The sequence below is a fragment of the Hyaena hyaena genome, unplaced genomic scaffold (assembly GCF_003009895.1).
Source record: "Hyaena hyaena isolate Hyena2069 unplaced genomic scaffold, ASM300989v1 scaffold_123, whole genome shotgun sequence".
Classification (NCBI taxonomy): domain Eukaryota; kingdom Metazoa; phylum Chordata; class Mammalia; order Carnivora; family Hyaenidae; genus Hyaena; species Hyaena hyaena.
In genome coordinates this window covers 3432512-3447126 of record NW_024080756.1, presented here as the reverse complement: position 1 = coordinate 3447126, position 14615 = coordinate 3432512, and the positions used below count along the sequence as shown (strand labels likewise).

The 14615-nt window shown below is 36.2% G+C and overlaps 1 protein-coding gene across 1 annotated transcript in view; it reads right to left on the bottom strand.

Annotated features, from left to right (window-relative positions):
• Positions 1 to 14615, bottom strand: part of FIG4 (FIG4 phosphoinositide 5-phosphatase) — a 131812-nt gene that overhangs the window by 93741 nt on the left and 23456 nt on the right. The window contains exons 4-6 of the mRNA XM_039237446.1: positions 11049 to 11205; positions 7109 to 7159; positions 1089 to 1237 (exon numbers count right to left, since the gene is read on the bottom strand). Coding sequence (XP_039093377.1) covers positions 1089 to 1237; positions 7109 to 7159; positions 11049 to 11205 — 357 coding nt within the window. The remainder of the gene's footprint in view (positions 1 to 1088; positions 1238 to 7108; positions 7160 to 11048; positions 11206 to 14615) is intronic.

Below are 14615 nucleotides of genomic sequence, written 5' to 3'. Positions count from 1 at the left end.
TCATCATTATTTAAGTTGCACAGGGCAAAGTGACCAAGACACTATTGACTTACTATGCTTCCTTAGTAAATACAACTCAGCTTAGCTGCTTTAAGTCTGAAATGATTCCTTTACAATACTCACTTTAGCTGTGCCCTGGCTTTAGAGTTCTAGAACAATCCTAAAATCTAGGCATGAAGGTACCAACTTTGTTAGGAGACCCTAGACTAGTCACATGTGGTCCTGCAGTGACCCTGCAGTGGCCCTGACATAAGCAAGGCCTATGAGGGACACTCAGGTCAAGCTGGGACCAATCAAAATAAGAGCAGCTTCTGACATGCTATACTGTTTCCTCAGCACACTAGCCTTGTGATCTGAATCTCTCCACCTCGGTTTTCCACTTAGTCTTTATTTCTTTAAAAGTGGCATCATATCTACTGAGCAGAGCTTTTATGAGAATTAGAGATATTGTAGCAAATGTCTAGGACACAACAGATAACCCATGATGAGCTTTTTCCAAAACTCTTCAAGAAGTAAAATAAGATGGTGGTTTGTTTTCCAATATTCAAAAAAACCAATTTCCCATTCAAACTTCACCAAAAGCCTAGACCTAAATGTATTCCATTAAAAGTACATGGAAGGGGTGCCTGGGTGGCTTAGTCGGTTAAGCGTCCGACTTTCGCTTAGGTCATGATCTCGCGGTTCGTGGGTTCGAGCCCCGCGTCGGGCTCTGTGCTGACTGCTAACTCAGAGCCTGGAGCCTATTTCAGAGTCTGTGTCTCCCTCTCTCTCTGACCCTCCCCTGCTCACGCTGTCTCTCTCTCTCTCTCTCTTTCCTAGAAATAAATTAAAAAAAAAAAAAAGTACATGGAAATTTCCTAGGAAATGCCAGCATACAATACTCTGGCTGGCCCACAAATGAAATCACATCATGATTAATGATCTCTATAAAAATGAACTAGTCAAGTTCATATATCTAGAAAAACCTCACGTAAGGACAAAGAACAATAAGGGACAGGGAAATATGAGGGAAATGTGAGTTAATTTAATGAGATGCCATTTCACGGGGGCCATATTAACATGCGTTAGTTGTGCTGAAAACCACCTACCGCTTCCACCCTGTGTAATTAATCCTTCATCTTCAAAGATGTCGAAACTCTCCTGGCGAGTCTGGGTTGTTTCTGACTTTAACATCTCCAGTGGCATTCGCAAGACAGTGAGATTATACTGAAGTGAGTGGGACAAATCGTAGCTGTAACTGGGAACATAACTGAAACTTAGTAAGAATTACAAAAGCAAAACGTATTTCCGTCTTGGCTCTTCTATGGAATTAAAAACTGCAAACTATATTAGCACCTCTTCTGTTACTTGGAACCAATGCCACTCAAACAAGCACTGTAAAACCATGTAAACCATGAATATAACTGGAAATTTAGAAATCATCGCATCCTCAAAGAATTAAAAAAAGAAATACCATACAAGCCAGTAATTCCACTTCTGGGTATTTACCCAATGAAAACAAAAACACTGATTTGAAAAGATATATGCCCTCCTATTTTACTGCAGCATTATCTACAATAGCCAATATATAGATATGGAGGCAACCTAAGTGTTCTGATAGATGAATAGATAAAAAAGGTATGGTATATTTATACAACGGAGTGTTACTCAGCAAAAAAAAATGAGCTCTTGCCATTTGCAATAAAAAAGATGGACTTACAGGACATTCCACTAAGTGATAGAAGTCAGACAAAAAAAGAGGAGGAAGAGAAGTACTGTATGATTTCACCCATATGTGGAATCTAAAAAACAACACAAACAAACAAACAAAAAACAGAAACAGACTCATAAATACAGAGAACTGGTCATTGCCAGTGAGTAAAGAATGCAAGACAGACAACACAGGTAAAGGGGATTAAGGTGCACAAATTTACAATTATTAAGTAAGTAAATCACAGGGATGAAAAGTACAACATAGGGAATATGGTCAATAATAATTGAAATGATGTTGTATGATGACAGATGGTGACTATACTTATCATGATGAGCACTGAATAATATATAGGAATTGTCTGTTCACTATGTTGTACACGTGAAACTAATATAATATTGTATGTCTACTATGCTTCAATTAAAAATGGGGCACCTGGGTGGCTCTGTTGGTTAAGCATCAGACTTTGGTTTAGGTCATGATCTCGCAGTTCATGAGTTCAAGCCCTGCATGGGGCTATGTGATGACAGTTCAGAGCCTGGAGCTTGCTTCGGATTCTGTGTTTTCCTCTCTCTCTGTTCCTCCCTGATTGCACTCTGTCTCTCTCTCAAAAGTAAATCAAGATTTAAAAAAATTTTTTGATAGAGTGCCTCGGTGGCTCTGTTGGTTGAGCATCCAACTTCAGCTGAGGTCATGATTTCACTGTTTGTGAATTCAAGCCCCACATTGGGATCTGTGCTGATAGCTCAGAGCCTGGAGTCAGCTTCAGATTCTGTGTCTCCCTCTCTCTTTCTCCGCCCCTTCCCCACTTATGCTCTGTCTCTCTATCTCTCTTTCAAAAATAAACATTAAAAAATTTATAAAAATCATTGCATGACTTAGGCATTTGCACAATTAGAAATAAAATGTGAGTGGCCAACATTCATTGACTTGTAATGTGCATTTTTTGCTTTACAATGAAATGAGACTAATGTCACAGCCTTGTGCAAAGGGGTCACACTCTGATAAATATCTGAATAAAGTTGTATAGATGTTACAGTATACACTCAATAGTGCATACAAGTAGTACCATAACTGACTTCATAATAAAACAAGAGTAAGAAAATAATAAAAAACCATTATGATAAATTTTGTTTTAGAACAGTAACAGCCATCCAAAAAGTTATAACAGTGTTCACAAACAAAATTTGGCTTTGAGGCCAAAAGAAACTCATTTTACAATCTGGATTTCACATAATTATTAATTTTTGAAGTATGTCTCTAGCTATATTTTAGCACAGAATTTTAAAAGTTATCTAGAATTCTTCAAATTCATAAAGATGGTTGCAATTCTGTCTGGAGACTCACATATTATCTCAATTATTATTTCTTCTTTAATTTATTCATATAATTTGATTGAAATTTATTTTTTTCATCTGTGAAATTCAATTTTACCACATTTGCTAGATGAAGACATTAATTTTACTAGAATCTAATCTCAGAGATAAAAGCTGTATTAAGAAGTTGGTTTTTTGGGGTGCCTGGGTGGCTTAGTCAGTTGAGCCTCCGACTTCGGCTCAGGTCATGATCTCACAGCTTGTAGGTTTGAGCTCCGCGTCAGGCCCTGTGCTGATAGCTCGGAGCCTGGAGTCTGCTTCGGATTCTGTGTCTCCCTCTTTCTCTCTGCCCCTCCCCCACTCGCACTCTGTCTCTCGAAAATAAACATTAAAAATTAAAAAAAAAAGAAGTTGGTTTTTCAATCACACTTACAATAGTATCAAAAAAATAAAATACTTTGGAATAAATTTAAGCAAGGAGGAGAAAGATCTTACACTGAAAATTATAAGACGTTGATGAAATAAACTGAAGATATAAATAAATGGAAAGATTCCCCACTCCCCATGTTCACAGATCAGAAGAATTAATATTGTTCAAATGTCCATACTACTCAAAGTCATCCATAGATCTGTATCAAAATTCCAATGACATTTTTCACAGAGGTACAACAAACAATCCCAAAATTTCTATGGAACCACAAAAGACCACCAATAGCCAAAGTAATCTTAAGAATAACAAAGACGGCAACATCACACTTTCAGATTTTAAACTTTTTTTTACAAAGCTACAGCATTCCAAGTAGTATGGCATTAAAAAACAAAACAAAAAAATAAACAAACAAAAAAACCCCACATAGATCAGTGGAACAGAACAGAACGCCCAGAAAGAAACCCATACATAAAGAGTCAACTATTTAACAAGAGAGACAAGAAGACACACAGGGAAAAGACAGTTTCTTCAATAAATGGTACTGGGAAAAACTGGATAATCACATGCAAAGAATGAAATTGGACCCTAGTCTCACACCACTCACAGAAACTAACTCAAGACGGATTAAAGACTTAAATGTAAGCCCCCCAAACTGTAAAACTACTAAAAGAAGACAAAGGGGAAAAACTCTTTGATAGCAGTTTTAGCAAAGCTTTTATGGATATGATACAAAAAGAACAGGCAACAAAAGCAAAAATAAATAAGTGGGACTATAGCAAACTAAAAAGCTGCTGCACAGAAAAATAAATCAACAAAATAAAAAGGCAACCGATGTAATGGAGAAAATGTTTACAAACTATCTATCTGGTAAGGGGTTAATATCCAAAACACATAAGGAACTCAGACAACTAAAGAGCAAAAACAAACAAAAACCACAAAACAAAATCACCAAAACCAAACAATCCAATTAAATAATGGGCAAAGGACCTGAATGGACATTTTTCCAAAGAAAATGGCCTATGGATATATGAAAAAATGCTCAACATCACATCAGGGATGCAAATTAAAGCCACAATGAGACAGTAACTCATACCTGCTATAATGGCTGTTATCAAGAAGACAAGGGACAAGTGTGGCTAAGATGTTGAGAAAAAAAGAACTCGTGTGCACTTCTGGTAGGAATGTAAATTGGTGCAGCCAATATAGAAACAGTATGAAGGTTCCTAAAAAAAAAAAATTAAAAATAGAACTACCAGGGGTCACTGAACGGCTCAGTCGGTTGAGCATCTGACTCTTGATTTCAGTTCAGCTCATGATCTCAAGGTCCAGGAGTTCAAGCTCCACATCAGGCTCTGCACTGACAGCACAGAGCCTGTCTGGGATTCTCTCTCTCCCTCTCTCTCTCTGCCCCTCCTCTGCTTGCACTCTCTGTCTCTCAAAATAAAAAAATTGAACTCCTATATGACACAGTATGAGTGTATAGCCAAAAGAAATTAAATCATTATCTTGAAGAGATACCTGCACACCCATGTTGACTGAAGCATTATTCATGACAGCCAAAACATGGAAACATCCTAAGAGTTCAGCAATAGATAAATGGATAGAGGATATGGTGTGCACGCGCAAACACACAAACATGGGATATTTTACAACCATAAAAAAAAAAAAAAGGACGGAAATCCTACTATTTGCAACAACAGGGATGGAACTTGAGGGCAGTATGCTAAGTGAAATAAGTCTATTTCCATATGTTCTCACTTCTATGCAGAATCTAAAAAAGCTAAACAAGCCGTGTTCTGGTCATATGGTACAAACTCCCAGCTATAAGCCAAAAAAGATCTGGGGATCTAAAGTATAGCATGGCAACTGTAATTAACAGTAATGAATTATAACTTAAAATTTGTTGAGAGTGCATCTGGAATGTTTTCACCACACACAAACACTCATAATTATGTGAGGTGATGGAGGTGTTGACTAACCTTATTGTGGTAATTATGTCATAATATTTATGTGTATCTAAACGTTGTACACCTTAAATTTATATATGTTATATGTCAATAATATCTCAATAAGCAGGGGGTGGGGGAGGAAATGTTGATTTGTAGCTTTTAAAAATCAATTGTTCCCAGTTAGAATAATTGCTTTATTCAAGCTGAATCTTAAGAATGTAGTATATTCTTTTTTAAGCCTACTTATTAGACACTAAAACCTTAACTGACATATTTTACTGGAATGACTTGATCAGAGAGCTCAGTATCAGAATGCAAACGAAGTTGAAATCACTGAGCAGAAGACCATTTCTAACAGCACTACCAAGTTTCAGTGATAACTTGCAGATGCTATAAACGTAAAATTTAGCAATAAAGACAGAGAAGCAGATGACTGAGATAAACACAATGGAAATATACATCCAATTAACATGTGAGGAAGTGAAAATTATTTCTTTAGGAGTCCTTCACTATTACTACTGTTAAAATAATGAACTTCCTTCAGTTTCACATCATTGAAGACATAACCCATTCTACATAGTAAACATGTTTTTCTTTATTTCATAGGTAAACAAGTGGTTAACTGTCTGAACAATTTAAAGGGGTACCGGGGTGGCTCAGTCGGTTAAGTGTTCGACTCTTGTTCAGCTCAGATCATAATCCCACAGTTTGTGGGATCCAGCCCCACGTGGGCTCTGCATTGATAGCATGGAGCCTGCTTGGGATCCTCTCTCTGCCCCTCCCCTGGCTCACACTCACACCTGCTCCCTTTCTCAAATAAATAAATAACAAAAAAGTGGCTAATGTTAAAAAATTTTTTTAATAAATTTAAAATAATTCATCTGTACATAGCATCAATAGTTACAACACTCTAGGCCCTGAATTAATCCTTAGCACTCAAGTCCTTTTTTGGTGCATACTATTTTGTGTTCTACTTTTGTAGTTTGGATGTTATAGATGACTGAATTTTCCATTTAGCACAATAACTCTGTATCTCCTAGGGCTACATATTGGAACATCAGTGGTGGTATAATATTCTATCATAATGCTGTTAAAATTTCCTTGCCTGTCATTCAATTATTGGTATTTGGGATGTCCCTGCATTGGCTGATTTGCTTGCTTGGAGCTATCATAAATAGAGAAGCTATAAGTGTCCCTTTGTAAATAGGAATTAATATTTTCTATCCTAATTTATTTTCTTAGGATATATTTTCATAAATACTTAATGCTACATTCCTCTTCAGGAAAACTATTAATTTACAATGCCATTAGCAGGATGTTAGTATTGCAACAGTTCTTCCTATTCTGAATTTACTTTTAATTTTGCTAGATAGTTAACTACACATTGAACTGTGAAATGGTTACAACTCTGTATTAGAAACTGAATACAAATTTCCTTTTCATAATTAAAAATTACAAAATGAAATACTTCATTTAAATCCCACCTAAAAAGATGATGTTTATAGTGAGTACAGTTACCCTTTAATTTGTCCATTCAATATTCAATTATAAGATTTTTAAAGGGAAGAAATACCTGTATCTTCTTGTTTTTAGATGAAATAATTTGGCCAATTAAAAAAAAGAGGAAGTACTTTGTACTATTGTCCTGATTTTGTTTTTGGTTCCTGGAAAATAATATAAACATTTGAGTGACTAACAAGAGAAAAAATAAATTTAGACTTACCTAAAGTAAAAATTGCTAGATAGGTCCACATTTTGAAAGATTCGTAGATACCTAAAAAGAAAAGCATATTACAGTCACACTATACTATTATTTTTCATAGCTTAATTATACTCACATATACATTTGTATTTGTGAATACTCTCATTGCAGTTGAGGAATTCAGGAGGACCTGGCCGGCTCAGTTGGTAGAGCATGCAACTCTTGATCTCGGTCCTGTGAGTTCAAGCCCCATGATGGGTGTAGAGATTACTTAAAAATAAAATAGTTTTTAAAAATCTGAGGAATTCAAGCCATAACTGCAGTAGGGATTTCATCTGAAGCAATCTCTTCAGTTGATTATCCTTTCAGAGACAACTTTAACCTTGTAGTTTGACCATTTACTCATCCCTGAGTATGCCAGAGAGGGAAAGTCATGTACTTACATGTGGGGCATTTAGACTCAGGGCAAGACAGAAGTAAATACGGTTCTTATTTTTATAATTATGTGCTTTGTAAATGGTTTGAGTTTGGAGAGAGGAGAGTAACAAAAACAAGCAAAAGTGTTTGTGGGTCACCATAATTTTAAGTTGTAAAGTTTTTCAAAAGAAAAAAAAAGTACAGAATAAAATATCAGCATATCTACCCCTCAGGATTAATATTGATATGTTTTCAAATTTTTCAACTTTTAAAAGACTTTTGATCACAAATGGGCACTGAATTTGTCAAACATATTTTCTACAAATATTAAGATGATCATAGTTTCCCCCAAAATATTTTAATGTAGTGAAGTGCTCTAGCAAAATTTTCTAGTGCTGATACAACCATTCTTGCAGGTATAACTTCTACTTCTCATTATGTATAAAATGTTTAGTAGTATTGTATTTTATTTCCCAATATTTTACCAAGGCTTTTTTTAAAGTTTATTTATTATTGTTTTTTAGTAATCTCTACACCCAACATGGGGCTGAAACTCATGACTCTGAGATCAAGAGTTACATGCTCTTCCAACTGAGGCAGCCAGGCAGCCCATCAAGTCTTTTAACTTAAATGAATTATTGCATTATATAGTTTTAGAAGTATGTTACAAGTTTTACCTAATACTACTTCAGCCTACCTATAACAAGGTATTAATATAATTGTATCTTATTCTGGATAATGTCCATTGCTACATAGTATTAATCCTAAAGTAATTTCACTCTTTACTTTTAAAAAAAAATTATGTTTATTTATTGAGAGAGAGAGAGAGCGAGCACAAGTTGGGGAGGGACAGAGAGAGAGACAGAATCTGAAGCAGGCTCCAGGCTCTGAGCTGTCGGCAGAGCCCAATGCGGGGCTCAAACTCACAAACTGCTAGATTGTGACCTGAGCCGAAGTCAGACACTTAATCGATTGAGCCACCCAGGCGCCCCAGTAATTTCACCCTTTAAAGATAGTCAAATCGCTATATAGAACAATTTAATTTGTTTTACTATTCGTAGCTAAAGAAATCATAAAGATGAGGTTTATAAATAATATAAACCTCTTTAACTTTTTCTCATCCCTTGGATTTGTATGTGCTGGTCTGATTCACTTTAAAAAAAAAATTATAACTGAAGTATAGTTGACAAAAATATTATATTAGTTTCAAGTGTACAACATGGTGATTCGACAATTTTATATATTACTCAATGTTCACCATGATAAGTGTACTTACGATCTGTCATGATATAACATTATTACAATATTACTGACTATATTCCCCATGCTGTACTTTTCATCTTCATGACTTATTTATAACTGGAAGTTTGTACTTCTTAATCCCCTTCACCTATTTCGCCCATCCCCGTACCTCCACTCTTGTGGCAACCACCAATTTGTTCTCTTATTCATGAGTCTGTTTCTGGGTTTTGGTTTGTTATTTGCATTGTTTTTCAGATTCCACATATAAATGAATCGCATGGCATTTATCTTTCTCTGCCTGACTTACTTCACTTAGTGTAATACCTTCTAGATTTACCCATGTTGTCATGAATCACAAGAGCTCATTCTCTTCATGGCTGAGTAATATTCCATGGTGTGTGTGTGTGTGTGTGTGTGTGTGTGTGTGTGTGTACCACATCTTATTTATCCATTCATCTATGGATGGATACTTGAGTTGCTTCCACATCATTGACTATTGTAGATAATGCTGCAATAAACAAGCAGCGGTGCATGTAACTTTTTGAGTCAGTGTTTTTGTTTTCTTTTGGGAGTACCTAGTTTACTTTTAATCAATATACTATGTCTTCCTGTAAGATATGCAGAATATAATTTTTTTTCAGTTAGTACAAGACAAAGGACTACTTTATCTGTTGAATTCTTCTTATTTAATGTGATAAGTAAATAAACTGAAACCAATTATTTTTTAACAATCCTATTTCCATATGTCATCAAAAAGACAGTAAAATGAGAGTCCAAAATCAACTGTCTAAGAGTGTCTTAAGAAAGAAAGACACACCACCTTTAAATTTTGGTTCATATATCTAGAACAACACTATAATAGTACAGAGAGTAACTAAAATCTAAACTTAAAAACTAATAAGCACGCCTTTGTTCCATTTTAACCTTTATGTTTATAATAAATTTATGTATTAAGATAAATCGATTCTATTCTTTTCTCTATCAACTTATTAATAGCCTTTTCCCACATTCCCAAGGCTCCAATAATTTCCCTCCAATACTTCTTAAAGATTTCAAGCTACAGAATAATTGGAAGGAAAAATAATACAACAAATCCCATTATATCCTTTATTTGAATTCACTGTTAAATCTCTCTTCTTAAGCACACACATACATATTTCTTCTCTTTAAATACACAAGTACATCTTATTTTCCTAAACCATTGTCAGTAAGTAGCAAATATGATGACACTTTACTCCTAAATATTTTAGTATATATCTATTATGAACAAAGATAATCTCCTAAAAAGAATATCATTTTTACACTTACAGCTTGATATTGATTCAAAATCACCTGGTATATAATACATATGCAAACGGTGCACATAAAGCCCTTTGCAGTTCTGTGTGTAAGTGCACACACCTGTGTACACACGCATGTACATAAAGTCCTTTGCAGCTCTGTGTGTATGTGCACACAGACCTGTGCACGCATATGTTTTAATCCAGGATCCAACAGATATTCATGTGCTGCTTCTGCTTGTCATGCCTGTTCTAAAATCTAGAACAGTCCTCTGGCTTTTTTGGTCTTTGATGACACTGACATTTTTAAAGAGTCCAGGCTGGTTGTCTTATACAGAATGTCCCACAAGATGGATTTGTCTGATTATTTCCTCATACTCAGATTCAAGTTAAAATGTTGCCAGAGGGGAGGGGACTGGATGAGAGGATGGGTGAAACAGGGGAAAAGGATTAAGGGGTATAAAGTCCCAGTTGTAAAGGAAATCACGGGGATGAAAAGTACAGCACAGGGAATGCAGTTAATAATATTGTAATAACGTCAGATGGTAACACTACACTCATCATGGTGAGAGCATCATAAAAAAACAAATATACATATATTTGTAGAAAGAAAACTATGCAGGTAATCTGTGTCCTTCCCATTGCTTCACACAGAGAGGCAAATAAGTTCAGTTTTGTCACATGATGCTAAGTTTGAACATTTGGGTTAAGTATGTTTGCCATTGTTTTTTTTCTTTGTAAATAAGGAGATTCATGGGGTAGATGCGGAGATTGAGTGAATACTCTTTCCTCAATAACATTTCACCCAATCCCTTTAGTAGCTATTGTTGATCCTCACCTGAATCAACTGTTATAATGGAGGCTCATAATAGACCTCAAAAAAATTACAGAATTCTGAGCTAGCATTTTACATTTTTAACTTAATATCTATAAAATTTTGACTGTATTTTGTTTTCTAGTTGGTCTACCACACTTGAAAACAACAATGACAACAACAAACAGTAGCTACCACTACTACATACCGAGCTTCATCAGGATGAGTAATTCTTACGGAATCGTTGGGTATATAGATCATATTGGTATCTTCAATCTTATATATTGCATGACCTCCAATATCTGCCATCTTCCTCCTCTTAGTTATTAACACAATGTAATAGCCTTCTAGAAATCTCACAAAACCTGCACAACAAAAAGAGAGAAAAAGTTTCCTACACTTAGTAATCCTTTTAGATACACATTTAAAAGGCAAAAGCTTTTTTTGGGACACATTTCCTAGTTTATTTCTATGATTCATAGCCATACAAATTTTTTTTTTAATATTTTTATTTATTTCTAGGAGAGAGAGAGAGACAGTGTGAGCAGGAGAGGGTTGGAGAGAGAGGGAGTCACAGACTGAAACAGGCTCCAGGCTCTGAGCTGGCAGTCAGCACAGAGCCTGACGCGGGGCTCGAACCCACGTACCGCGAGATCATGACCTAAGAGAAAGTCAGACGCTTAACCGACTAAGCCACCCAGGTGCCCCACAAATTTTCAGTTGTATAATTAGTCTCTATACTGACATGTATCTCCCTTAAAAAATACTACTCTAAACAATTTTATCTCATTCATTCTTTTATATTTAGTCTCATTTCAAATAGTATTGAGGTGCTTTAAGCAAAAATATACATAAGATTAAGGGGAGTTGTTATTTAATAGGTACATGGTTTCATTTCACAAGATGAAAAGTCCTAGAGATCTGTTGCACAACAAGGTATGTACAGTTAACACTATTACACTGTACACTTGAAAATGGTGAAGATTGTAACTTTTATGTTATTTCTACACAAACATATGTAAAATAAATCAATATGTATAGAAGCAAAAAGTACATAAAAGCAAACAGAAAACCAAGTAAGTTCTCAGAAACTTAGAGTACTGTGCTAATAGGCACTGTGAATCTCGATGGGGGATAAAGATTAAGCACCTCCCTAGATTCATTTGATCATGGAACTCCATCCTCTTTTTTAAAAAGAAATTAATCAGGGTGCCTGGGTGGCTCAGTCAGTTGAGCATCCACCTTCGGCTCAAGTCATGATCTCATAATTCGTGAGCTTGAGCCCCGCATCAGGCTTGCTGCTGTCAGCACAGAGCCTGCTTTGGATCTTCTGTCCCCCTCTCTCTGCCCCTACCCCACTCACAATCTCCCTCTGTCTCTCTCTCAAAAATGAATAAACATTAATTTTTTTAAAGTAAATAGATAAATAAATATAAATAAAAAGAAATTAACCAACGGACAAGCTCTGAGGAACATACTTTGGGACATGTTGCTCAAAAGGAAGAACAAACTTCGTAGATTCTTGATTACTAGTAGCAAAACCTAACTGGAGCCAGCTTTAAAAACAGAAATATATATTAAGGATACTGAGGCGATCTAAGGCACCAACAGGCAACAATATGGTTAGGCCTCAGAAAAACACCTAGTGTCAAGATGCATCTCTGAACACTTTCTCATTCTTGTCTCTCTATATAGACCAGCCCCCTCCACAGACTAGCCGCCTCCACGGGCCAGCCCCCTCCAATGGACCAGCCCCCTCCACAGACCAGCCCCCTCCACAGACCAGCCCCCTCCACAGACTAGCTCCCTCCACTTCTCTGGATGATGTGGTGGGAAATACAGCTGCTAACAGTTCTAGGTGTTACATCCAAAAGCTTCACTGGGAAAAAACAACTTTTTTCTAACCAGTTCAATTCCAGAATTCCTAGGAAAGGATATAGCTTGGCCCAACTTGGATTGGGTGCCCAGCCTTGACCAGTCAATGGTTGCCAAGGAATACAGTCACACTGCATTGGAAGCCGTTTATACAATAACTAGGTGACTTCAATGGGGCCGAGAGAGGTGGAGCCAGATCCCAGAAAGTGGAGGGTTTCAGCAAACAATATATCCAGTACATTGCACATCCTTCATGCAATCTTCCACAGGTATCACTTGTGTTAGTTAAACTTTTTATGAAAGTTGGAACATTATAAAACTATATTTTATGTTAAATCATTGAAGCACACATGTTGTACCCTGGTGATTAAAGAAAGACCAGATGTGTTATGTTCAGTAGCACTAAGTTCTCAGCAACACCCTACTTACCCTACAGTCTTGGTTAAATTCTTTTTGGCTCCCAGAACTTTTGCTTTGGGAGTGAAAACTAACTCCCTTTGGGGGTAGGGGTTATTTCCAAAATGGCAATGTGAGGAGCCTGGCAGACCCTTTCTCCAGTGAAACAAATGTAACTGATGAAATTTATAAAAACAGCACAAAACTTTTAAAGTTTCTGGAAATTGTTCTAATGGCATATAGCAAATGGAGAAATATTTATTCAAGAAAATCTACTAAACACTGGTAAGAAGAGCAAGTGTGTGCATCTGAACCATAATCTATTTCCTTTTCACACCCACCCCTCTTCCAGTCCAGTGTGAGAGATTAATCACTCTGGGCAGGTGTAACCAAGAAGACAGTGCTTTCCCTCTCTTCCTAGTTCTCAGTCTAAGGTCATATGGTTTCTGCTCAGAAGGTGTAGGACACCCGAATGTCTCATCCCCTCCAGCTCTGTGTTATAGGAACTCTATTCCCAGGTAAGCCCTGCCAAGATCGGGGGCTTCCTTCTTCTCCCCAGCTCCTACTTGGAAAGTGGAGACTCCACCCCAGCATGACTGGTCAAGAATACTGAGTCCCCACTGTCCTCACCCTGGCTCACCGGTAGCAAGAGTCAGATATAATCATACAGCTGACTTCCTATCAGAAACAATGGAGGCCACAAGACTGTGGGCTGATATAGTCAAAGCACTGAAAGAAGAAAAAAAAAAAACGGCCAATCAAGAATCTTGTATCTAGCATAACTATCTTTCAAAACTTTCTCATGTCCACATGTGCATGCACTCACACACATCTGTACTCTCTGTCTCTCTCTGAGTGTTATATTCTATAAAGTCTGGGCTAGTATCTTGACGCTATGAATTTTTTGCTCTAGAATTGACAAATACCTAATGTCTGTGTCTTGTTATCTTCAGCTGACAGAATAAAGGAAACCAGTAATTGATGATATTAACATAAATGAGCTAAAATATACAAGAGAAAGATGCCTCAAGGATTTTATGAACCATGCTACTGAGGAAAAATCACCATTAAAATAGTGAAGAATACTTACATTTTAGAGATCCACAAAGTGCAAAGTGCTTTTAAAAAAATGTTCATTTACTCCTTTCTTTGCCTTAGAGACTAGCAAAAAATTCCCTGACAAAAGCTCAAGGACATAGGAATAGGGAGTAAAAGAGCTGATGACAATCACTAAAAGCAAGTAAAAAAGAAACTATCATTTTATAAGGATAAAACTTATAAAAGTAGAGCCCTTGGAAGCAGCATAAAAACAGTCAAGGGTTTAAATAACAAGTATTTCCAAAATGAATGAGTTTTCCTTTTATTCTTGCTATATACTTACTTTTTATTTAAAAAACTCTAATAATTTCTCAATCTACATTCCAACTGAATTTTAATTTTACGTTTTCAGTTTAAGACTATTTATACCATTATACCTTTCTCTTCATAATCTGAATATATGGAA